General features: G+C 37.1%; 1 protein-coding gene across 2 annotated transcripts; it reads right to left on the reverse strand.

The window, feature by feature from the left end:
- Window positions 1–621: 621 nt before the first annotated feature.
- LOC103997605 (uncharacterized) lies at window positions 622–22,769 on the reverse strand. Of its 2 annotated transcripts, XM_065168016.1 has the most exons (15): window positions 22,472–22,766; window positions 19,997–20,131; window positions 19,769–19,848; window positions 19,536–19,619; window positions 17,731–17,818; window positions 17,444–17,601; window positions 15,294–17,301; window positions 13,712–14,022; window positions 11,855–12,173; window positions 11,558–11,713; window positions 11,308–11,449; window positions 8,873–8,949; window positions 6,208–6,347; window positions 4,212–4,320; window positions 622–1,241 (listed from the first exon to the last, which is right to left on the reverse strand). In XM_065168016.1, the coding sequence occupies exons 1-15, from the start codon at window positions 22,637–22,639 to the stop codon at window positions 1,050–1,052; spliced, it is 4,167 nt and encodes a 1,388-aa protein (XP_065024088.1). In that variant the 5' UTR covers window positions 22,640–22,766; the 3' UTR covers window positions 622–1,049. The 2 variants fall into 2 exon arrangements, with proteins under 2 accessions (XP_065024088.1, XP_065024089.1); XM_065168017.1 differs by lacking the exons at window positions 622–1,241; window positions 4,212–4,320; window positions 6,208–6,347; window positions 8,873–8,949; window positions 11,308–11,449 and having other exon boundaries at window positions 11,575–11,713; window positions 11,863–12,173; window positions 22,472–22,769.
- Between the last annotated feature and the right edge of the window lie 3,445 nt (window positions 22,770–26,214).

The following is a 26,214-nucleotide window of genomic DNA, read 5'->3' on the forward strand; positions in this document are numbered from 1 at the left end:
ATTTTTGCACTTGTTAATATATTTCTCTGCATCTAAAGTGAGAGAAAGACTAGTGCAATAATATATTGCCTTGGTGATGGGCATTGCATTGTTGTCTGATTCAAAAGATATTGAGAATCTACTAGAATAGGTAACAACAACTCCATCAAATTAGTAGCTTAGTTCAGATGTAGGAGGACTAAACGGAGCATTACACAATAAGCCCATGAACAAATCCAATCTTTTTGCTACTTTTATGTACATTGAGATTGGTGAACCTGCGATGCATGGGATCCACCGCTCATTGGGTGACAGTCATTCGAGGAAGTGCATGATGAACATGGCATCTCTTCTCTCTCTCTTATCTCTCCCCTACCTATATATTATATATATAATAACCATAATTTATGATACCCTAGAAAGTTATCATAGAAGGACATGTGACCACAGTACGATTTCATTTCATCCTAGCATTATTGTAGCTTTACAACCCTACCTCGATCACTGCAATCACATAAGATCAGTACCAAATAGCCAACTCTAGCTCAAGTTGGTAAGAAAATGATATGGCTTACCAAAACATGCATCTGATAGGAATATGATCCAACAATGTAAAATAAATCTTGTTCATAAGCCTGACAATTGAGTATCCAAAACAGATAAGTTTATCAGAAAAATATAATTGTGGCACTTTGGTAAACTATGCACTTGGTAACAGTCAAATTGTGTTTTTGAAAAAAATAAGAAGATTTATTGTACAGAGAATTCTAACCTAAGAAAAGAAACAATTGAATCATCACTCCAAAATTCCTATCTTCCACTATAAGAACAGAACCTCCAGTTCAAAGGGACAGAGCTGTTCAACTGATCAGGGCTTCTTATGACTCCTTTCGCAACTTCTGCCGAGTAACTTGGCATGCTCTTGAGGCCAACAACAATACAAGCTCCCCGATACTTTTCTGACCTTTACAAGGTGGCTCATTTATTTGTGGACATCACAAGCCTTTCTTGTCTAGCTCTATGAAACAACCTCGGTGCACATAGAGGGACGTGGACAGATGATGATAAACTTAGTTAAGGGCATAATGAATACGTTCAAGAAGCTGAACAACCATGTTGACAGACAGAGGTGATTGGTGCAAGTCTGAAGCTGATGCATGCGTACTTGATCCAGGTGAAGCAAGCACAGATTCTTGCTGCAAACTTGTTAGCTCCAAGAACTGCATAAGCATGTCCCCATCAAGTATGGTAGGCACTCCTGCCTGCAATACAGCACATAAAAACTCTTATACATGACTTATGCACATCATAGTAAAAAGATGGAATTCTAAGGTCATTAATGATAATAAAACATACAAGAAAATTTTAAAAAGAAAAAACAATGAATGAACATCCAGCCAAAACTTTCAAGCTAGTGCTGAAAAGAACAATGGGTCGCCAAAGTACAGAAGCTTCATAACCAACTGTAGCTGTAACACAAGGGTGGCCCAATGAACGAGCCTCCCACTAATGTGGAATTTAGGGGAGGTCTCCAACTTGAACCTTTGAAATCCAGGTTGAAGGAATATCTTAAATGGAAACTTTGCAGCAGCATCTGCAATATATGGTCACTCTTTGTCACCACGGCCATTTGGTGTTTCAATAGCTGCACTAATGTGTTTTTGAGACTGGATATAAAGACACTACTAAATAATCTTACTTGTGGTGGCTACTATCAAGCGAAGATCATTTCTATTTTATTTATAGTTGCTCCTAAAGGGAGTCCACTTCAGAATGCATTCAGGTAAGTTATATAAAGTATAAACACTTCATAGAGCCCTAGAAACAAAGCATAGGTACTTCACAAGAGAGTTGCACGCTATGTTCTAATGCTTTCGACACATTTGAGGCATCAGTTCTGCTTTTGGTGACTAGTCAACTGTATAAGAGTAAGTGTACAAATTACTGTCTATTGCATCAAGATAGTCAAAATATTGCTTATTTTAAACTTATAATCAATCCACTAATCAGAAATGGCAAAGCATGTACACTATGAAGGAATAATACAGTACCCCTCATGAAACACAATATATGATAGAACTTGGTAACAAAGCAATAGACTTTATGTGATTAAGCAGCTGTTTGAGCAACAAAGTAATTTTAATGACTTCTGCAAGTTTCTTTGGAGTCAAATCCATAGAGGCCTTGAGCACATATATGAAGATCCCTTTGCCATCATCAAAAGCGCAAGAAATGTCTCCTACAGAGTGCAACTACAAGTGCTGAGTTTGTTGAGTGGCAAGTTGAGACAATTTAGTAGATCGAGTTCACAACCTCTCCAATGGAGCAATAACAATGAAGTAATTGGTGAAGTGGCAAAGGCTTCCACAAAATTCGAGGGAAACTGGGAGCGTAAAGGTGCATTGCGGCATTAGGAAGATTGCATCCAAGAGGGCTTCAATAACATCAAAATCAAGTGGGGGTGAGTGTCAAGGACCCTTGGGTTTAGCAAATGTAATATTTTATACTTGATGGGATTTGTAGCAAATGTAGTGTTGCTACTGGCGTTTTACCAAACCATGATGGGATTTGTCTCATATCATGGGCTGAAATTTGATGTGGAGCATGAATGACATCAAATCAAAACATTACTCATCATAACACCTAGAAACCCCTCCCAAGTGACACATGGAAGGATTTCCCTCTCAGACAGTACCTGTGTCACACTTTCGTCCAATAATTGGCACACAAGTGCCAGCAACACAGGTATTTTGCCCTAGCGCACGTTCACTCATGCTGACGTTTCGCATGCAACTGTGACACAAATAAGTGCCATGCAGATTAGCTAGACAAAGTTGACCCCTCGACAGATTGGCATGTATAACATCAGCAAAATACGAGTATGATCTAGTGCCACGAAAGAACAACTTGATCCAAATGATCACTCTTTGAGTTGAATTATTTTTCTTTAATTCATTTATCATTTCCATTTCTGATTAATTCCTCAATGGAAATTTGCAGAAAGTGTGTTTAACTATAGAAACCATAAAAAACTGTTTTTTAAAAGTGAAAATCTTGAAAACATGCTTGTTACTTTTGTTATAATATAATTAACCTGCTTCGGCATTAAAACATTTTCCAGTTTATATCATATTACACATGAAAGCATCATATCATAGAAGACAAAAAAATGAACTGAATGTTCAAAGTATGCTAAACCAACAGAGGCCAGGATAACCGTCTCCGTATTTCTTTCCACTCAATCTAGCACGAGGTTGTAGCAACCTAAAGGTGAGTAGTTTGCATGATTTGAAGAATAGCACATTCAACACCTGCAATGGTCTTGCACTGCAGTACTGGGCATGATCAGGTGGCAGACTCTACCATGCATACAAATCGCCTTAATGCATGTCCATACATGTGCTAGACTGATATGATCGTGCTTGGCGAATTTGGCCTACCATGCAATCATCAATATTACTGGCATGACCTGATGTCAGTAAGAAACTGGACATACAGAAATCATGCTCATACATCAATGATTAATCCATTATTTAGTTTATAATTCCTTAAAAATGCACACTGATTAGATTTATTTCCAGAGAAAAGATATAATGCATAGCAGTTCCACAAATTCCCATCGTACGTTCTCAGGGAATTATAGAAGGTTCTTGAATAAAGGCTCCATAAGTTAAATTTTCCTATATAAGTCATATAGATATGTCTGATTTTCCAGTCATGGAAAATACAATAAATTTGACAATTCTATATCTCTTATCTATAAACAAAATAGAAGGAAAATAAAATTTTGAGTTTCTTAGAAAGTCAAGAGTAGCCCCCATGACATGTAATCATTAAAAAATTCCATAGAGAGAACAACAGAGGAAGAAAGAGAAATTTTCCCTACACCTCCAAATTATAAAAATAAAAAACCCTTATTCCCTACAGCTTTCACATTTTATAAATGTATTAATCATAGAACACTTCCTTAATATAGTGTGGAAAAAAAACAAAGGAAGGTATATCTATCCTATGTCCAGAACTTCAAATACCAGGTCACAGAAGTAACAAGTTAATAAAGATAAGTGTTTTCTTCTGCACTTGGAAGAAAGAAGTACAAACTCATCTAATGCGATGTGTGATATCCACAGGATATATAAAATACAAAGAATCAGATTCCACAATGTCACACTTCAAACAAAATTTGAAACAGACCTCTTAGTAAAAAGCAAGAAAACAATGACTTGACATACCGGCAGTCCACGCCCACGATATTCCTTGTGCTCATTTCCTAGTACTGGACAAGTCAGCCAATGAACTGCAAGTCTAGCTTGCACAGATTCTAGCAATGCATGTTCTTCGCTGCAGGATATAAAATACTATCATGTAAAAAAAGTGCAACAGTTTTTTAGTAGAACCTAAGATCTTCAACGGCATATTATCATCCACACAAGGCATTTCCTGAAATGAAACACAGCTGGCAGCTTATGCCAGGGACATATGGATGTTGCCCAGGGTTTCAACAGAAGCTACCAGAAAAATCCAATAAACTCTTTAAGGAAAAAATAATTCCAAAAAAATAGCTGTCAAGACAAAAATTGCTGATTATGTGAAAAATTGTTATAGTGCAGCAAAATTGTCAAGAGTCAAATAAAAATAAATTATTTTCTTTGCATTTCAATTGGTTAAATATCAAGGAAGTTCATGCAAGAATATGTTCCATTGGCATATCATGTTAACGTACTCTGAACATGTTTCAATGCTTACAGCATATATATCATCCATAAAGTATATATAATTACCACCTCCAAGAATTATATCAATTGCTTATGTCCCAAGTATGTGGGTGTGAATTTTGTTTGTGAATAATGAATTTTCCATCCAGAACTGAAAGTTGTATTTAGTTTTCTCCAAAAATCCATCACACAATGGGAAAATGTAAAACCTTCCATATATATTGACAATATACGAAATCAATATTGAACAATCACATTCCAAACAAGTAGACATTTGTGTCTTGCTCATTCATGTGACAATATAGCCTTCAGCAAGGAATAATATTCAACGTCCTGTTTCTAGGATCCCATAAGCTTCCCGGGCTCACCAAACAATAAGCTGACTAATACTGAGTTGTCCTGGTATCAGGGTCTTTTTAGTTTTTGTTATCTGATGACAACTCCTGACAGCCTCTTTTTCTCCTTTACTCTCCTCAACCACCACTCCTTTTTCCCTCCACAGCTACCTCCTAATCTGTGTTGACACTGCCACCACCTCATCCAAGTAGCCGCCTCATCCATGTCCGCCTTGCAGCTGCCACCTCCTCGTCCACATTGCCCCCTCCTCCTCCTCCTCCTCCTCCTCCCTCTCCTCCCTCTCTCTCTCTCTCTCTCTCTCTCTCTCTCTCTCTCTGGGGTCCAGGTTAGTACCGCAAAGTACCAACCCATACTGGCATGTTGACCCATACAGGTACTGAACCAGTCAAAGATCTAATTTCTTGGCAACATGAGACAAGGTTTATAGCTTCTTGGGATCCAAATTTTAGCACACTCTATTTCCTCATAGATGACCTATTTGTGAAAGCCCACGCGGAGATGAAGTTGGCCTCATTGCAACTTCAAGGATTACAAACTGCATAAAAGAAACCTAAACTCTAAAACCCCAAATACCAATTAAAATGCCCACTCATATCCTTATTGCCATCCAAACCAATCAGTCAATAAAGACTTTGATCCCAAGTGCTTACGAAAATCAACATAATACAAGATTGAAAATCTAGTAATGGATCTAAGATCACACTGCAATACACAAAAACAATTCCTTCCTTCAAAAATACAAAATATTCTCTAGTTAGAATATTGGTCTGCTGACCAGTATCCCAGTAATTTATAACTGTGTTATTTCCTAAAATAATAGTCAAAAGAATCATATTACATCAAATACAGTGTCTCTTGAGTAACATCCAGATGGCAAACATGTGAGGGAATCAACTGCAGCATATGAATATCAAATTTTTCAACCTGTACATGCAACAGCTAGCTGTGTCTAGTTGGTGTATGCAAAGAAACAAGTTTTAATTGATAATTACACATTAGCCATCTCTTTAATCATTTGATTTATGTATTTGGTCTTAAAAGCAATAACCAAAGACAAATATGCATAAGATGCTTTTTACCAATAATGTTCCTAAAGTAGACCAACAACCGTAAATGCATAATGAGGTCAACCCAGCCATACAGCTAATAATCTCACCTTGTAATAGGAATGAGGACGAAGACACTTCCTAGCAATGTGCTTGCAACAACACTGTTGTAGGAAGATTCTAGAACTCTTTCCACACCATCAGAACCATTGAGAACATTATCTACCGGAAGTTTACATGAAATTGAAGCCTGTAAGCACACAACTGATTAAAATTATTCACTAAAAATGTAAAATACGGGATTCTTCCACACTAACAATTACAACATAATAAAACAAGAGAAGGTATCTATTCAGTCCCATCAAATTATGGAAATGAAAGATGACAGAAAAAGAAGTACTAAGCATGAAAAGTTTGATGCTTTCTGCCTTCTATATCGTCCAACATCATACGATGACAACATGCCAGAAATATCTAAAAAAGATGGGTATGGTTTTCGAGAGGTTCAGAGTATCTTCACCATTATATACCTCCATGACACAAAAATCATGGGACAAGAAAGAATCTGATTGGTAGACTCCACAACCAGAAGCTTATTAGGCAATAAGCATGTTCTGTTCGGCCTGTTGCAAATTAGTTCACAAGAACAAAGATGCAGGCCACCATGGAGATACACTGATTGGAGACAACCCACATATCACAAGGGCACACAAGAATGAGAGGAGACAAAATGTTTTTAACCTAAAAGGCACCAGCTAATCTACACAGTCAAAATAAACATCATTCTATATCAAGAAGTTTGGTTACTGAAATATATACTAGAAATTACTCGCATTGGATAGGTAAGACAAATCAATTCAGATAAATGTTACAAGCAGCAGAAGAGGAAGACTTAAGAAGAGTAAGAACAGTAACAAGGGATTTAGGGGCTTTTAGCTCAGGGAACTCAATGGCAGGAAATCATCAGTGCAGCAGAAGACAAAGTTTTCGGACATAGATCTTGTTTTTGTTATGGTAACAATTTATTCTTCAGTATGGGAAAAAGACTAGCAATAACAGAAAAATAAGTAAAGTGGACAGCTTCTGATTACGATTGAATAGAAATTTTGCCTACAATTTCAGAACCAAAGTGGACAACTTTTGTTCACTACATAATTGACCAAAGCAATAAGCTCTTCGAACCGCCCATATCAATAAACTTCTAATGTTATATTTAAATTATTCAATGCTGCGTACTGATAGAGTGTATGAAGATCTTTGAGGATTAAATAACAAGTGCTAGCACTATTTCAATATACTAAAAGAGGTCATAAAAGTGAAAAAGCAAATCGACCATGAAGATTAAATAAGCTGAACAAAGATGAACACCTCTTGGGAAAGGAATGAGAATCAAATCTGTACCCGACTTAAACAGAATTCAGGTACTCCCAACATTTAACTTAGTTTGATGTAAGGTTTTCAATTGCAGTGGCCAATCCATGGCCAAACTTATACAGGCCTGTTGTGGTGTATGAACACATGCTGCGCCGGAACATACCAAGGTACTATTCTTTGGCGGGAACGGGAAAGGGACGAGGAGCAAAAAATAAGGAGAAGGGAGAGGAGAATAGGTGTATCCTAGACAAGGGTCGTGATTCCTAGGTGACCACAGAGCGTTTAGGATTTAAAAAACATGAAAAAAATAAAACAATCATTTTAATAAAAGAACCAGACCGTCCGAAATAGGGTAGTCAGAGTCTCAATAAACTCTTGAACCAGTATGTACTAGGCCCATAAGCTATTGGACCGGTGAATACCTCCCAGCACAAATTAGTCCAGGCAAAATGTAGATCTATGGTTTTATCATTACATTAAGTTTAGCAACTGAAATCCAAGGGAATGATTTCAAGACCCAAGTCCAAGTCCAAGTCTCTCTCTCTCTCTCTCTCTCTCTCTCTCTCTCTATATATATATATATATCAAAGTTCGTAATTTCGTATCGTACTGACATATCAAGCTTTGCTTGATATGATACGATATAAGCATACCGAGCAGTATACCAAGGTGTACCGCTCGATGCGTGTATATGTACATATATATATATATATATATATATATATATATAAAGAGGCGTACGCTGCCTCGACGATGATGTCTCCTTTTCTTCTCCTCGTCACGTTAAACGAGGAGAAGAATATGGTCTTCTCCTCATCTGCGGTGTTCGGCGAAGACGTCAAACGCCATAGATATCTCCAGCCTTCGACGAAGAACACAGCAAAGACCACAGACGTCTCCGGCCTTCAGCGAAGAAGAAGCCGAGCCGCCGCCTCTCTGTTATCTCCTGGATCGGGATCGTCGAGGGAGGGCGCCGTTGGATCGGGAAGCGTCAAGTTTCTCCCGATTCTCCCTCTTCTTTGAGCGCATTCTCCCTCGTATCCCTCGATGCTTCTTTTTCCCTCGCTGTAGCCAGCAGATCGCTCGCTACTTCAAAACCCAAGAATTGCTATGGGACAAAAGGTATTAACAAAAATCAGCATGTCATGCTTCACCTATATGACCACTCTTTTAAATCCAAAGCAACTACAGTACTCATCTAGTTCAGCTTGTCCACTGAAATTAAAAAAGTAATAGTTCATAATTGCTCATCTATGGTCTTGGTAAATGTTTTCAAACTTCTTAATACTCCTTGGTTAAAAACCTTTAGTAAAAGTTTAAACACTGACAATGTTCATATATTATCTGCTTAAGAGCAAATTCTCATTTACAAATCATAAAATTTGCTAGGCAAGAAATCACCTTCTGGATGCTCATAACAGTTTCTCCCATGTAAAATGAACAATTTAGCACCAAGTTCTTCTCTGGGTATTCACTGACTGCAAGATACATGGCAATCATTAACTTGTATTCATTGCAATGGAGCAAGGAAGCAAAAATGATTTGAGTATGTAACCAAGTAGCAAACACTACATGGATGACCTAAAACAATGTACATGCCATCAAAATCACACAGCAGCTTCCAAACGACAACAATAAGAATCTATTCTAAAGATCAAGATTTCACAACATCATGATATCCATTAGAACTTGACAAGATTAAAGTCGAACATCTTGAGAGCGACTGAAGAGTTAATATATAATGCTGCTTAGAATGATAGGCATGCATGTTCAGTACCCAATAGAAGAACAGACATAGAAGATCTATGTAAAGAATCTCCTAAATGCCACAGGCTCTCTACCATGCAATCTTAATCACCTATCTACTAAAGATGCACAGTGTACCATCATAAGCATTTTTGATACACCATAAGTCTGCTAATTAATGGAAAAAAAGATAGATTGGTTGCACCATATTGACCATAAAATTCCAAATGAAAATGATGAGACCCACGTATGTAAATTTATGGGGAAAATACAAATTAATGAGTACAAGATTATATATCAACAACACTTGTAGCAGCAGTTCATCACATCACAAGTTAAAAATCAAAGTATAAGTCTACAGATAGTCATACTAATTATGTTAATGATGCAGTTTTTAACAGTCATCATTACAAATCACAATCTACGATTAACCTTAATTCTACTGAAGAATAAGAGAAAAAAAAGCCTATGTACTGCACTTCAAGAACTTCATGCCTATGCAGAAGATGCAAAATGCATTTTCATGATTGATTATAACAACTGATGACAGTATTTAAGTTGTAATAGGTTGCAAACAAAGGCTCATGCATTGGATCATAATCATTCAGTGTGCCAAGATTGACAAAAGCAAGGTTTGAATACATTTTGTGTAGCCTTATCCCTGGCCCCTATGTCCAATGAGATCTCTAAAGTATTTCTTCTTTCCTCTAGGTATGTGTCCTTTTTTCTTGTTCTTTCCCACTGGTACTAGGCAGTATAGGACGACATCCTGGTTATGTCAATCTATAATACCAGTCGAATAGCCAGCCAGCATCTACCTAAACAAAAGTCAAATCCCAAGACTATAGTACACAACCAATCCACTTTCTGACATACAAATGATACAAGATACTTTATCAAATATTTCAAATTTGGAGTTACGTTATTACTAATTAATATTAGTGTGTTACCAACAAAGAAGTAGACTTACTATCATGCAGAAGATTATACACTTCAACATATACAGTCTCGAAGCATTTGTTTCAACACTGGCAAATTTTTCTCTATGCTCATGATAGATAAATGGTCTCTAAAATTCTGGTTTTTCTAAAATAGAAATACAAATGGAGCTGTTTAAGAAAAGCAACAAAATCTTGATTACAGATGGAACATTCCATTTTTGAAAATAAAATATCATCCCTTGATTTCCCAAAGTAACCTCTGCATGCTTGAAACAAGGGTTCAAATATAATTATTTTGGAAACACAGGAAGCAGTACATTGATTTTCAATAAAAATCTATTTGATTACAACAAAAAATCCATGGAAAATACAGATAAATTGTTCGGATTTAGGAAAGGAAATGAAAACCTCTTTATATGTCCTTATTCTGTGCTTGAAATGAAAAAAAAAAACTATTTTCTGGAAAGATATCTTGAAAAGACATATGGAGCAGGTGGGCAGATCTTCCTTTGAAAAGAAAAGGTTAACTTTCCTGGATAACTGGAAAACAGGTTTCAACATTTTTTGGAATCTCTACCATATAAACACTCGAAAAAGACATTTCCGAAGGAAAAATAGTTTTATGGGAACTTTTCTGTGCAACCAAAGACACCTGAGGGAGGTCAGAACTGTAATATCTCACGGTACAGGTTTCAAAAAGAAATAAACAAAATTTGAACACATAATCGTGCATCAATATGGCCAATCTGATTCATATTAGTCTTGGAGACACACATATATAACAGATAAATGCATTTTTATCAGATATATGGACACATGAAGACAGCCTCAAATATCACGTGATTATGCAGATAAGCACTTGTTACAAACATATAGATGTTAACAATTTAAGAAATAAAATTGACATCTAAATATTTTGTGCAATTATGTCATGATTTCTACATTACTTCAAGAACAGTAATTGCCAGACGAAGCATGAAATAAATCACTATAGCACTGACCACAAGCAGGAAGGCATACTGCTACTCTTTGATACACATTTGCAGATGTTATACTGCTTTTGAGAACATAATAACCAAAATTATAGATACTAAACGAGAAACCACTATACAAGTGCTTGGCCAACATCATCACAAGAGCATAACATACCTTCCAAAGAACTGGGACATGACAGTACAGAAATGTTGCCTCTACGATCTGACACAACAGCGGTATCACAATCCATCAGAGCACAATCAGCAACCAACCTCTGAACAGGATCAGAATACAAAAGCTCCAATTTTCTAACATCCTGAAAGTAGAAAAATATATAACAATGATAGATTTAAAAGGAATGAACATTGTAAGTGTATCTAAAGGACCACATAAAACATATCTTAGCTCAGATGACAAGGCATACCTCATGATAAGAATAAAAAAGGATGCCATCACGACAATCACCAACAGCTATTCTAGTGAGATGTGTCCTCAAACAAGTAATGGTAAAGCGTGTTCTGCCTACGGCAAACTTTCTCAGACGTTGAGGATTCTCGTTTGCAAAGCCAAAAACATTAAGCTGTTAAAGAAAGATTATCAGCTTTTCCACATTTTTGGGAAAAAAAGAAACAAAGGAGAGAGAGTGGGAGATCAGTGGAGATGCCAGATGACAAAACAGTTTTAAAGCCAATAAAGACAGTTTTGAAGAATGATAACTCACAGTATTACCAGCAGAAGCCAAGACATATTGATCTAGATAGGGACAGACTGCCAGTACAGCACCAGATGATGTGGCTTGAGAAACTAATCGCAATTGCCCTGCCCCAATTTCGTCAAGATGAATTCCATCACTGCAAGGATCACCTTGGCTGCTGCAATGACTACTGCTAGACAACTGTTCAGCAGAATACCCAACAATTTCCCCGAACGGGGAACCAGCTTGGGAGGATACATCCATATTAGAGCAGTAAATCAATGGACTTCCCTCTGAATAATTTTGTGCGGAGTCCAAGCTCAGCACAATCAAGCGTCCCTTTGTACTGTTTATTCCAAGGAAAAAAAAAACATGTTATAAGATCAAATTTTTGAATTTGTTTAAAAGGAAAGCTAATCATAAGTGAAAAATATAATGCTCAAAGGTGATGCTGAAGTACAGCATTATGCCATACTAAAATGATGAATAAAAGATTTATTGTAAAAAAGATAAAGGTACTCTTTTAAAAGAATTAATAGTAAATCAGATAAAGTAAGCATCATAAACCTAATTTCTGAGAATATATCCAACATGAAGTAGAGTTTGCACGCAAAAGAATTTATCATATTGAGAATAGACCATCTTTAGGATTCACTTTATGTTAATCAAGTCGACTTTTTCTATCTTTACCTATCTTTATAGGCATGTTTTGTAATTGTCTTTCGTAATAATAAAAATTATCCAGAACCATTAGATAATTTTAAGTTTGGGCATTTAATTAGTATCTAGTGGCTCTTTCTCTTGTTATGGTTCCTAATTAGAAACATACTAGGAAGCTTATGTTACAAATAGAGGTTTCAAGAAGTCAATGTATTTAATATATATATATATATATATATATATATATATATGGGAATAAAAGAACTACAATATTCAAGAGGCCCTTCTCTATCTGTGTTTTCTGGCAATCTCGCTCTTCTCTCTTTCTCCTTTTCTCTTCTGCCTCCCTAACTGCTGGAAAGCATGTAGCAGTGTGTGTTCTCTAAATGCATCACATAACAGGATCCATTTTCCTACCATTTCAGCAGCACCCAAAACCTGCTGCTGAGTTCAGACTTGATGGAAATCATGTCTGACTGACCAGCCATTCTGCAGCAGTTTCCTGCACCTTACACCTCAATGAAAGAAGCAGGAAACATCAGATAGCACATATCAGCAGGTCCGTTTTTTACCCATATCCAGGCACCCAACTTTCAGCAGTCTCTCCCTATATAAGAAAAAATAGGGTATACCATTTCCTATAACTGAATGCATGGATGCCATGCATGACATGGGCGTTGACGACTAGCAAGAGCAAATCATAATGCCAAGGTATGTTTGCTGACGCTTGGCATTGCCTGGCTTCAGTCCTAGCACCCAAGCATACCACAGTCATGCATTTTAAACACCTTGCAAAATACCATAAATTGCAGACATCCATTAGAATGATCTGCAACATCAGGACTCAGAACATATCACTAAATTGGAAACGATGACCATGACAAAAACTGGATACAGAGACACATTCTCGGAAGCATATGACCAATGATGCTATGAAGCAGAAAGACTGCAAGCAGGGCCGGAGTACAGAAGAAAACAGGCAATATCTCATTTTGATTGTTATCATCAATTTATCCATCTCCAAGCAAGAACTAGTAATTCTCATGGGATCAAAGCAAGCATAGAAGGCACAGGCATGCATGCAAACAATCCAGCAAAAAGAATTGCCCGAGTACTTTCAAGGGTAGAAAAACATGCATACTCTGGAGATATGGAACCGATTGACAAGCATCTTTGAACACAGAAGGATAACGCAAACAGAAAGAAATTGTTTCATATGCAAACCTCTCAGCTTCACCACTGGGCATTATAATCCTGCCAACAGACTGACTGGTTCCAACAACCAGGACTTGCTCCTTTCCTACCTTCACTATTTGCATACATTTTGCTGTTTCCCCAGGTTCACATTGAAACTTTGAAAGCAATGTTCCACTAAAAGGATCTACTCGGCATACGTCTGATGAACATGATCCACCACCTAATCCAGTTCTCAACACCAGCAATGTTTTACTTTCACTATGATATAAAACTTTCCTCGGAGTGCCATCAATAGAGAACTTCTGTACATTAAGTCTCTTGCAATGTACCATCTCAACCTACACAACAAAGAAATGAGCACAAAAACATAATCACACCGCCAACAAGAAAAAAAAATTAACCAAAAATTGCAGGTTCTGACCAGGAAATCATTTGTAAGGTAAGCCTATTTATACCACAATGAAAAACAGCTTGTAAATAATATACAAGATTTACTGTTTTCGCATAAATAAAAAAATAAAATAAATCTGAGGCATAAAAAATTAGGCATAAATCAACTGCTAGCTTCCAAGGACTTCCTATATTAATTTTTTTTTTATCATTCTGTTGCAATGATGGTCTTTTACGAATTAAAACTTAACTGAAAAAGAAACACAAATCCTGGCAAGAAAAAACAATAGCTGGGTCACAATAATCTTGGCAGTTACAAAACTATATCAAAAACAAATTCTCCTCCATAATACATATGAATACAAACAAAACATACAATATGCACAAATAATCAGTTCACCAGGTAGAATAAGAAGTAATATTAGGCAATCCAGCAACCCACTTAGGAGAACTGTCCGCTATGACCAATCCGTGTCAATGTACAGCAGCAACAAGGCAGTTAAGCATCAGAATCAGGTAAAACACAGTATGTCTAAATATTTTTAAATAAGCCAGATTCCAGCATTGGAGAAATCTGATAATAAAGCCCAAACAGTAGCAGGCAGTATCATCTATCAATCAATGATGTCGAGAATCTATAGGTTTCCTTTGGACAAACCCATTCGGTCTTAAATGATATTTCGTTATCTTCCAACAAAGTTAAATTTGATTGTTCATAATTGCAAAAAAATTATTTTTCTACCTTTTCTTGTGACCCCAAACATCGATGTCAACATTCTCATCTAGCAATTTAACTTTTTGTTGCCAACCATCCAACATTCCGAACTATAAAGCATGATTGGTCTTACAATTGTCATATGAAAATTTCTTTTTAATCTAAAGGGTACATGAAGGTTCACATTTATTAGTGCTTAACTATAGCGATTATGAATAAACTTTAAACAATAAAGGCAACTTAATGATACTAGCTTATATTTTACATGTTAACTTCACACAAGAAAAATGACTTTCATAGCACTAATAAATATTGCATATGGAAACAACAGGATCTATGTGAACCACACTATATATATGCCATGTTATTGGCACAAACTTGAAAGCTTGTTTTGCAAAATGAGTGGATCTAGTGCATAATTGCATGAAAGCATAAGTAATTGCTCTAGGAACATGAAAATGGAAAGCCTAAAGTATAAGTTAAGCTTGAATACAGGGCGCTTACCAGATGTAGGCTGTTTTCTGCAACAAACAGAACTCCCTTAGGGCAGTCGACAGAACAGACGGGAGTGACATGAGTCGCAGGTTGGAATGAAATGGATGTGTATGCAAGGCTGTGTCTTGCTGCATGTAATACCCATGGCCTATCACTAAGAACAATTATGTCAGCATCAAGTGAATCTTTCAAGGGTACCAAAACAGCAGGAGTAATCCCAATGCGTCGAATGGCAATCAATTGCAGGAATATGGGAATACAGTTTTTAGCCTGTTCTGTTACACTATTGTAAGAATTCAAATTTGCCACAATTGATGAGGAACTTTCATAGTCACTAAAACAAGACCTAGGGAAACAACTTTGCCTGCTCGGATCTGACTGGAGGAATTCAGGTATTGCAGGCCACTCAAAACGAAGTAGCATTCCATTTCTCAGGCCCGCAAGAACATAAGGGTGATCAACTGATACAAGCCTAACATCTTCGGGAATACATCCACTGATAGGGCTACCAAGAGCATTATTTACTGCAATAGTTCCTGTAGCAAGCACTCTAAAAGCTTCTTCATTTGCAAATGAGAGAACTTCAACTGATGGTTTATGAGTGCCAATGACAAAAGCCATATTAATATCAAAATTATCAAAGTGACTAACTTCATGATCCTTATTAGCTAGTCTAGCTTCTGAAGCTATATGTTTGTTATTGGTATTTTTCAATGGTATAGAAATGCATGAAACCTCATACTGCAGTCTCACATGTTGAATTTCATATACTTCAAAATTATAAGTTGAGAGTGATCTCACACCAATAATAGATAAAAAGCAAGGATTAGAAGTAGCTATAATTACCAAATTTTGACCAACTGCACCAACACTAATTGTCCTACTACCAGGAGACCAAGAAGCACATATTGGTAGAGAAAGAGGGACACCCCCTGGATGAGCAGACGTGGTAGGTAAACAGAGCCTTATACCACTCCTGTGAATCTGCACAAGCACCCCATCAGCAAACAAACCACAGGCCAAAGTGCAGACATCAGACTGAAACCCAACTGCATCAGTTACATCGTTAAAGCTTAAACCAACGGACAAAATCCTAGTTTCTTCAACAAAAGATAACACAAGAAAGGAGTGATAAGGATCACTTTGTTTCATCCTCAGAGTCCATGTACCAGTTACTCCTTGATAAATTGGGGCAGTCCTTAAAAGCCTTTCTACACTTATACCACTTCGAATAATTCGTAGTGAACCCTCCGGATTCATTCCACAGCAAGCAAACATTTGGTCTTGTTTCTCATCATGGTAATCAGCAATAGACACATCCAAAATTGGAGCAATGTTTTGAATAGAACTTTTGTAAAATAATTTAGCGTGTTCCAACTTAAGGACAAATCCATCTCCCATCTCCACTAAGCCTGCAATTAATCCACACTTGACCCATAAGAGTGCTTTGCATGGCGAACCCCTGTAGAGACACTCCGACAAATTAATGTTTATTCCTTCAGTGTGAGAATAAATCTCAACCATGTATAGTTCCCCAGTGTCCAAACAAAATATTAACTTAGGATCCATGGAATTACCAGGTCTCCAAGTCCATGAGCATACAAGCTTGGAACTTGAAGATCCTTTCCCGCCTCCACTATCAATGCTCATAGGATCATCAACCTTAAACATATCTGGACCAGAATCTCGTAATTCCAACAAAGCACAAGCAGCTACATTGAACATGCCTTCGTCATCATCTAATGCCCTACATGACTCTTCAACAAAGCTTCGATCTTCAACCAAACTTGGTATGTTCAAATTTATCTTGTGAAGACAACAGATATTCTGTGGGTCTCTGAGATCCATTAAAAGCATTTCTCCTATTCTAAAAAGAATTGCAAAGCCAGGAAAATGAGGAATGGCAGATATATTAATTGCTAAAGGCCCTGTTTCAGAATACCAGGATATAACTTGTATAGCATGTGCATGGCGATTATACCCAAATAACAGCAACTCATTTATGAACGAGCCTTTCCTGCAGTAAATATTAATACCTTCTGCAGTCAGTTGTAAGCAAAATCATTGCACTGAGAATGAAAAGGCAATAAAGAAATGTTTTATCACATATTATTAATCAAAAGCTGCATCTAAGAATTCATATTAGAACAGAATCACACCTGTGCATTACAATTGCCAAAATGGAATGATATCCTTCTATCTGATAAGTACCATCTGAAATGAAGCACATGCTCCAAATTGTACCACGGATGCTGGTACCCAATGTATCCTGACCACTGCTTCCTTCTGTTTTGTTTTCCGATGGATAGGAAATTTTCTGAAATTATGACATGGGAAGATCTTCAAAATCTGAAATAAGTATATACCATATTAGATGGACAAGACTACAAAAACTGGTCTACAGTCTACTTCACAAAATATTTTTCATCAATTTGCAGTAACTGACCTCATAACCAATGTTGCTATCAGAAATCATAGACACATCAAATAGTGCAAATCGATCTTCATATGCACTAACAGCAACAAAACAGCCTCTGTAAAACAAAAAAAAAAAAACAAACTGAGTCATTCAGTTAAATGATAATGGTGATCGATCTAGCTACACGAAAGGAGATTTAGTAATTCATCCATATCACTGGTAGATTCATTATTAGTTGCTGATGGCTACATAACAAATCCACATTGAGACTAAAATATTGCTAATTCATGAGAAATGTATTCCTTGTACTATTGTAGTGTACAACAACTTTGTTGCATATAACTAAATCTTTTGCTGATTACCAAAACAGGTAAAGTCAAATTCCACCATTGAAATAAACAGAAGTAAAACTGATCATTTAAAACGTGGACTATGTACAGGGCAAACCACCAGACAGGCAGCAGTCCCTAACCCAGTTCCATCATGGTTAATGAATATATCAGTTGAAACCCTAAAAAAGGTTTAAACTAGTCTTTTTTCTCTCCTTCTCAGATAACGGTGGACAAAGCTAGCTCATGATTTAAAAGTTCAAAAAGAAATCCAGGGCCTTGATTTCTGGCTCCGGTCTCTTTGGATCATGGGATTTTTTAGTCCCCCTCTTTATAGTGTTAACTATAATCAATAACGCCTTCTCTCGTGAAAAAAACTCCCATGGATGAGCAACCATCATTCAACAAACTTCTCCACCCACGATGGACTATTGTCCACCATCCACATTCCATGGAGGAAGAAACGAGGAAGGTCATCAGGACTGCTTACCATTAGTAGGTTAAACAGGCAGTTGGGTTTACATTTATTTTGTTACTATATGCATGTCTTATTCCCCCAAATAGTTGGGACTTATGGTTTTGTTGTTGTTATTGTTGTACACATGTTTTATTTGCATTAAAATTCTTGGCACAAAAATGATGAATTCATATTCAGATATTGTCATATACATGTTTTATTTGTATTGAAATTCTTGGCACAAAAATGATGAATTCATATTCAGCTTAGCAACCTTGACCAAGTATAGTGAGACGCTGTAACTTATTAATTGTACCTAGTACAGCATACAGTAATACACCATAGATATATTTAAGTTCAATCAAGCCCAATCCATTTATATACCGCTATTACATGGCCCAACTCTATGTCGAGAATTTTTTCCACGGCAATACAAGAACAACAACAATAAGAAGCTATAATGTAGGGTTCGTAATGTCACAAATTTAATTAATTTTGCATAAGTCATTCAGCACCCTTGCGTGTCCGTCCGCAAAGGGTCAGGTCCCTAAAACCTCTTATGGTCCCTTAAAGACCTGCAAAAGAGAAGACGGGTTAGAGGAAACATTTAACTCGGGATCCCACAAGCAGACATTTCAACAAACACGTATTAGACAATGCAAATTACAAGCATAGACTTCGTAAACTCTAAACAGTCACATCGTTCTACAACAGTGTTATGTGAGCACTTGTGAGGATTTTTTATCGTGACAACCACTTTGGATCTTTTGTCATGCGACTGTTCAAAACTCACATAGTCTATATTTATAATTTGTATTGCTAATAAGTGTTTGCTGAAATATTTGCTTGTGAAATCCCGAGTTAAACGTTTCCTCTAGCCCGTCTTCTCTTTTGTGGCTCCTTAAGGGACCATAAGAGATTTCGGGAAAACTAACCCCATGCGGATAAACACACAAGGATTACCGCACAACTTAAGTAAAACCAGCTAAGTCCATGACAATATGCATGTCAAAGAACAATATGTCAAATGAGAACAAAGTACTTACCTAGGATCAACAGCCAACATTCTTCCTAATTGATGTACCACATTCCCTGGTTTGGATAATTCAATATGTGTCACAGCAAAGAACCTAAATAAAATCAAAGTGAATTGAGTAAATAAAAATTGATAAACAAAAGTCATGGAACAAACTACGAAGACCATATATAAGAGTAAAGATATATCTAGCAATAAAATTGCATGAGCGACCACCTCAAAAGGACATAGCACTATACCAACCTGTGCATGGTAGAACAAAAGGTAAGAAATGAAAGTTTTCCTGAATCGGAAAGAACAACTAACAAGTCTTTTCCCTGTGCCTGCAAAGCATAAGTATAACTGTAAAACACAAATGCATCTTTGTTCCTAGGACTGATCGAAACAAAATAAATTCGTTCAGTGAAGCTGCAGTGTCATGAAGCAATCAATGATATGCAAGAATTAAGGAGAATAGGGAAGAAGAAAAACCTGATGTGCATGTTCTTGGAATCTGTTGTTCCATGGTAGGATGGCAAGGTCCTTTATTGCACCAAAAAGGCTTTGTTCAAATATTGATTGTACAATGCCATCTTCATTGATAGATGCCAACTCCAGTGATGTTTCCTGAGAACAGTGAATGACATTTAACACATCCATAAAATGAGAGGTTCTTAAAACAGAACCACTAATCAGATCAAAACCCACCAATGCCAGTGATCATTTTGAGTATGCAACTTAAATACACTATCTTCATGTCCGTTATGACATTCCAATACACTCTCACATTCATGGTATTCTTAGAAATGCTTTAGGATAACTTCCACTGTCAAAAGACTGACTTACTGGAAGAGAAAAATAAAAAGCTAATGAACCTTGACATTAGTCCTCAAATACTGTAGCTGATGCAGTAAATCCACATTCATTGGTAGCAATTCTTTATGATAATTTTCATCATTAAAAAATGAGCTACTGAACCTTGACATTAGTTCTCAAATACTGTAGCAAACCCAGAAAATTGACAAGTAACAAAAAAATATTGTGAACAAATAAGATTCAAGAAATTGACTATTGATAAGACATAAGATTCAAGAAATTGACTTTCAGTTATTTTGGATACTCGAAAAGAACTTTAGCTTAGATTTATATCTAACAGGCTGCCAAAATATAAACTCTTGAGAGTTCATAGATGACCAAAAGCTGACGACCATATTTTTTTAGCATGAATTTCCTCCATAATCTAACATTTAAGTTCTATCCAGTTTTTTACAACTGCCAAAGATCTAATGCAATCTATGTAAAGAATGATCTGGGTCATAAGCAGATTGCATCAAGAGTTTAAATAAATAATTTATATACATTGCATTCAACTCCATAGTCGTCTGAAATTAAATGCCTTACATAATTCTGTTATTGCCATTAAAGAAAAATAACAATAAGCAGGCCATATCGAGATTCAGAACTTATAGTAATATATTATAATTTCTTTTTGAAAAAAAATAGATTCAAAACTTATTATTTATCTAGTTCAGTTTAACAGGTTCCAAATCCATCTCAATTTCACAAATAAAAAATGTCTCTTCTACTTTTAAATACCTAACTTCCTTTAGAAAAAATACTTTACTTGCATGTTGCTGCTACTAGAGGCTACCGGTTACTCTAAAAAACATGAACAAAGTTTACTTCAGATAGAACCAACAGATGACCCAAAAAGAAGCCAGTGGTTATTTGAGTATAAGGTCATGCCATGTCCGAGTCAAATTAAATAATGAACTACTCAAGCATCACTTGCCTTGAAAATATTATTCAGATTACATGTTAAGGCCTTTTTATTAGTGCACTTAGTTGGAACTTGGAACTTGTGCATAATTGAGTCATTATTTGAGTTGGTTAAGTCGACTCCAAGTCAAGGTTCAAGGATCCTTTATTATAAACTTGCCCTTTATGATAAAGGCTGGCAGCCAAAGGAAGATTATGATGATTAATAATTTAAAGGCAGAATGCAACTTAAATTTCTGAAGATGCAAGGAGGGAAATCGAATTGGTCAAAACAGAATGAGGTCTGGTTGAAAACTGATATGGGGAATATTCGTTTTGATCCGAAGTTCAACATGCTACAGCCACATGTCCAGAAAAACGACATAAGACCTCAACTGACTACCCCACCATGTCAGCAGAACAGAAAATAGATGATGAATATTCTGTCATGCATAATATTTTCCATAACCCGCAAGAAGCCAAGGAAGAAGCAGCTAAGGTGACAGCAGACAGGGTTAACGACGTCAGACTCTCTTTCTGACATTCATTAAAAGGTGAAGGCGAAGCCCATTCCCAACATCAATCTTCATGCAGGAAGGACGTCTCACGATTGACACCAGTTCAGGAGACCAAGACATTGGGCGAGATCAAAGTTTCTCACGTGGATGGGACTCGAACCAAGTCAGGCTGATCAGCACAAAGGCAACCACCAACGTTAGACCACACCAAAAACCAATAGTGATGAGGCTGCTTTTCAAAAGGAAGGTTGTGGTCTAGGAGCTACTAGTAGAGATTGGAATAAGAAGGCAATATTCACAATTCAGATTAAATCGTAAAGTTATAGCGGGCCAAAAACAGAAGTAATTGCTTTGAAATGAAATTAAATTCACTAATTACGTTGGTTTGGATGTGTCTGCATGAATGTGGCAAACAAGATTGGAAAAATGTACAAAAACTTCATCCATCAGTGTAATTGTAAAGTTTACTACTAAAATCTTTGGACAGTAGGGAGGTAAGACATGCAGGCCTAGAGTGTAACAGGAATCACGCACACCTTTTGGTTTGGAACCAACAAGATTACTTTTTTCATAAGGATCTTTACCAAGTATTGAAAACAAATAAAAGATTAAAAATAAAACAATTCCAAGGAAACAAAGGAGGCATGGAACAGCAAATCTGTGAACACGATAACAATCACAAAGCGAGTACCTTCCCGAACACGATGTCCGAGGAATACGGCGAGCGTATGTGTCCCTGGACGGCGTGGAGGATGGCGCTTCCGCGAAGGACGCACTTAGCGAGGTAGTGGACGCCGCGGCTACCCCTGGCCGCCGAACCGAAGTGGCCCCCGCGCGCGGCCGATTCATCCTCTCCCATGCCGACCACCTCGATCTCTCTCTCTCACGTCCTAATGGCCGGGAATTGATCGGGAAAATGATCAGGCCGAGGAGAATCTAGGGCTTGTTCGGTGGTCGACAAAGATTGGGGGAGTTGAGTCGCTGAGGGGGAAGAAATAGTCGTGAACGTGGTCGCTCCTTAAGTCGCACCTCCGGTAGTCGTATGGTAAGTCGGCCTGAAGTTACGACACGCGCGGATCACCATAACCCAATGACCCGATCCGAACTCTAAACCCGAAAGATTAGTAGATCCGAATCCGAAGCTTGATAATTATATCCAATGATATGATATATAATTATTTCCTAAAGACCAAAGTCAGCATTGATCGTATGTGGAATACATCATCGAGTCAAGCATCAATAGGGATGTTAGTGTGGGCCTTATAATCCTCATTTTGGATTCATCTCAAAATGTTGGATTTGGATGCCTATCTCGAATCCAAATCCGATCCGGTAGCATCCTTCCTTATATGTCAATCAAGTATTCCATAACTCTTACGTTTTCGGATTTGGATCCAAAAGTTCAACCCAATAAAACCAGTCTCCCATTTTGGATCCCACCGATATGCATTTAGGAAGGATAATAACTCGCAAATTTAGGTGTTATGCCTATCTATCTATATTAACAAAAATAATATATCAACATGTAGCTTGGAAGAAAAGGATGAGAAAATTATGTGAAAATAGAATATTTCTTATGAAATGACTTGAAATTTGGTGAGTCTTGGAATTTAATAACTTGTTAGTGTTATCAGATATCGTAAAACTTGATACTATTCTTTCTCAATGGTGTCATCTGTTTCAAATTTATCCCTACACTACAGTAAGATATCATACAATTTAACATTCAAAAGAAAAAGGCAGAAAATGTGTTTCAAGCACACCTACTGCCTTCCAATTCTAAAAGGATTCCTTAATTTTAGGTATTCTTAATTTATAAATTTTTAAATTTTAAATTTTTTTATTTATTTTTTAATTATGGTAAAAAAAATTAAACCTTTTCTAATTATATTATGAATCATTTGATATAACAAATTAAGGATTGTTATTTTTATTTATTTATTTATTTATTATAATTTCTAATTCTAATTGATTAAGGATTAAATTATATATATATATATATATATATATATATATATATATATATATATATATATAATGTCTTTGGTTATTTTTTTCAAGCAATCAAACACAACTCAAAACCTTTAGTCATTAGTAGAAAGATCCCTCCTGATGGTATTTGAAGTACTTCAAATGGTCAATCGGTACATCATTGCATGCTAAGGTCATGGTTGTTGAGTAAGCAAGGAGAATCTCACAAAAATTTAAAATGAGAACGATTACAATCCACTATTGGCCCAATACCACCATGATAAAAGAGAGACAAACAATTCAATTTGTCTTGACCAATGTCAAAACTAACACCATTAAATTTAATATAGAAAAATGTTTGATCGATGAGAACCCCACTTGAAAAAAGAACAAAATCAAGTATTACTATTTCCATCGTGATTACAACCACAATACGAAAGATTATCATGACCTAAAGGAATAAATCAAAGAACTCATTGTTGAATCTCGTATTTTGATGATGAAACTAATTGATAATTATGTTTATGTTTAACTGCATTTTGAGTGATGCAGGTCTACTCGATCAGGATTAGACAGTTAACGCAGGAGGAATTGATGTTGCACCGGAGGAGATCACGTTAGGATATTGGATGGCAGAAGGCTTCGGACGTCGGGCATCGGGCCAAGAGCGGAATTGCGCCAAGGATATCGGCGTTGCAGAGGTCAACCGCCGATTGGGCAACAAGCTGCAAGAGAGGACGATGCACCGAAGAATCGGACGAAGCGCCAACCAATGACGTGCCAGGCAATAGAATGTCAATTCGCGTTGTAATAATTGTCTAGATCGGAGTAGAGTTTTAGCTTGTGTGTGCAGGATTAACTACGATAACGATGAAGACATAAAGCAAAACAAAGTGTCGGAGTCAAGCACGAAGGATTCATTGCGAGTTCAAGAGTTCGACGGAAGTCCGAAGGTTCGTCCGGAATGCTGCTGGAACTAGCCGAGAATGAGTAGGGAGCTTGCCGAAGGGTTTTTCGGAAGCTCGCCGGAAGGTTCATTGGATGTTCGCGGAGCTCGCCGAGAAAGATCGGAGCTTACCGAAGAAGCTCGTTGGAACTCGTCAAGATCAAATCGTGAAGTCTAGGAGCTTGCCGGGAGTCCGCAGAATGGTTTCCGAGAGTTTATTGGAAAACCGTCGGAAGTTCGCCGGAAGCTCGTCGGAAAAAGTCTTGACTTACGGACTTTGTAATAGCTTAGAAAATATCTTTAAATTCATAGTTAGCACGTTAATTAGGGTTAGGATTAGGTGTTAATCTTATAACCCAAGTATGGGCCAATTGGGCCCGAGTTCGTACTGGTTTGGGCCAAGTTTGGAGCCCAACCAGTAAGCTGAATTGGCTTAGGCGGTGGCACCGCCAGCATCGGGAACATAAGTGAATTCAAAATTTTGGAGCCCAAATTTGAATCCTCTTGAGGCCTATAAATACCCCTCAAGTCTCAGTTGAGAATACAACTTTTTGAGCAGCAAGTGATTGAGAGAAAAGTCTTAGAAGAGTCTTTGCTAGTCTTGTTTTTAATTTGCTAGTGTTCACCTCCTTCTTTCTTGCTGAAAATCTGTAAGAGAGTGAACCGCTTGTAAAAGTTGTAAGAGGGGTATTTACCCTTCCCTTTCAAGAGATTTGCTAGTGGAAGGTGGGAGCCTCATCGAAGAGGGGCTTCGCAAGTGGATGTAGGTCATTTGACCGAACCACTGTAAAATCGGCGTAATCTCTGGTTTGCATTTACTTATTTTCATTTATATTACTGCAAACCATTTGCACTTTAATGCTATACTGTTTTGTCTCCGTCTTACTTATCTTTTCAAGTTAAAACACAATCGAAACGTTTTTAAACGGAAACGTTGCTTTTATCGTACGAAGTTTCCGAAAAGTGTTTAAATCGTGAAAAGTTTATCGCACTTCACCCCTGCACTAATTCACCCCCCCCTCTTAGTGCCGCTCCGATCCTAACACTCATACGACAAGGGCACATCGAGTGGATCATTCATAAATGTCGAGAACTGTCACTCCAACCTTAGGGGTCGATCAAAAGGCAAATAAACGTCATTGTCAGCAACCTGACCTCCAAATGAGACAGCACCTCGAGTCATAAAGAATATGTCCGAGCCATTATTGGCAAGCATCCCCGAACTAAAAGTGACTAGCAAATAACTTTCAAAGAAGAAAAGTCTGAATGCCTCAACCCAAACCATGATGATGCTCTAGTAGTTACCATAAGGATAATTAGCGAGCACATAAAAAGAGTCATGATCAATATAAACAGAGCTCACGAGTGACTCGATCTCCCCTCTTAGAATCACAAGCTTACATACCACTTTTGGAGAGGAACCATGCTTAAAAGACAATGAATACCAAGTTCCTGGTAGTCAATACCCTCTCGACGTATAATGTCGTTAAATGATGACCAATGCTGAACAGACTATA

This window comes from Musa acuminata, chromosome BXJ3-9 (assembly GCF_036884655.1).
Source record: "Musa acuminata AAA Group cultivar baxijiao chromosome BXJ3-9, Cavendish_Baxijiao_AAA, whole genome shotgun sequence".
NCBI lineage: Eukaryota > Viridiplantae > Streptophyta > Magnoliopsida > Zingiberales > Musaceae > Musa > Musa acuminata.

Excerpts from the sequence above, each read along its gene's own strand:
- LOC103997605 (XM_065168016.1), bottom strand. The coding sequence starts at position 22,639 with ATGGGAGAGGATGAATCGGCCGCGCGCGGGGGCCACTTCGGTTCGGCG. Across the intron at positions 19,849-19,996 it reads TCCAAGAACATGCACATCAG|GCACAGGGAAAAGACTTGTT; the intron begins GTTTTTCTTCTT and ends TATGCTTTGCAG. Across the intron at positions 1,242-4,211 it reads ATCGTGGGCGTGGACTGCCG|GCAGGAGTGCCTACCATACT; the intron begins GTATGTCAAGTC and ends GCTGTATTGCAG.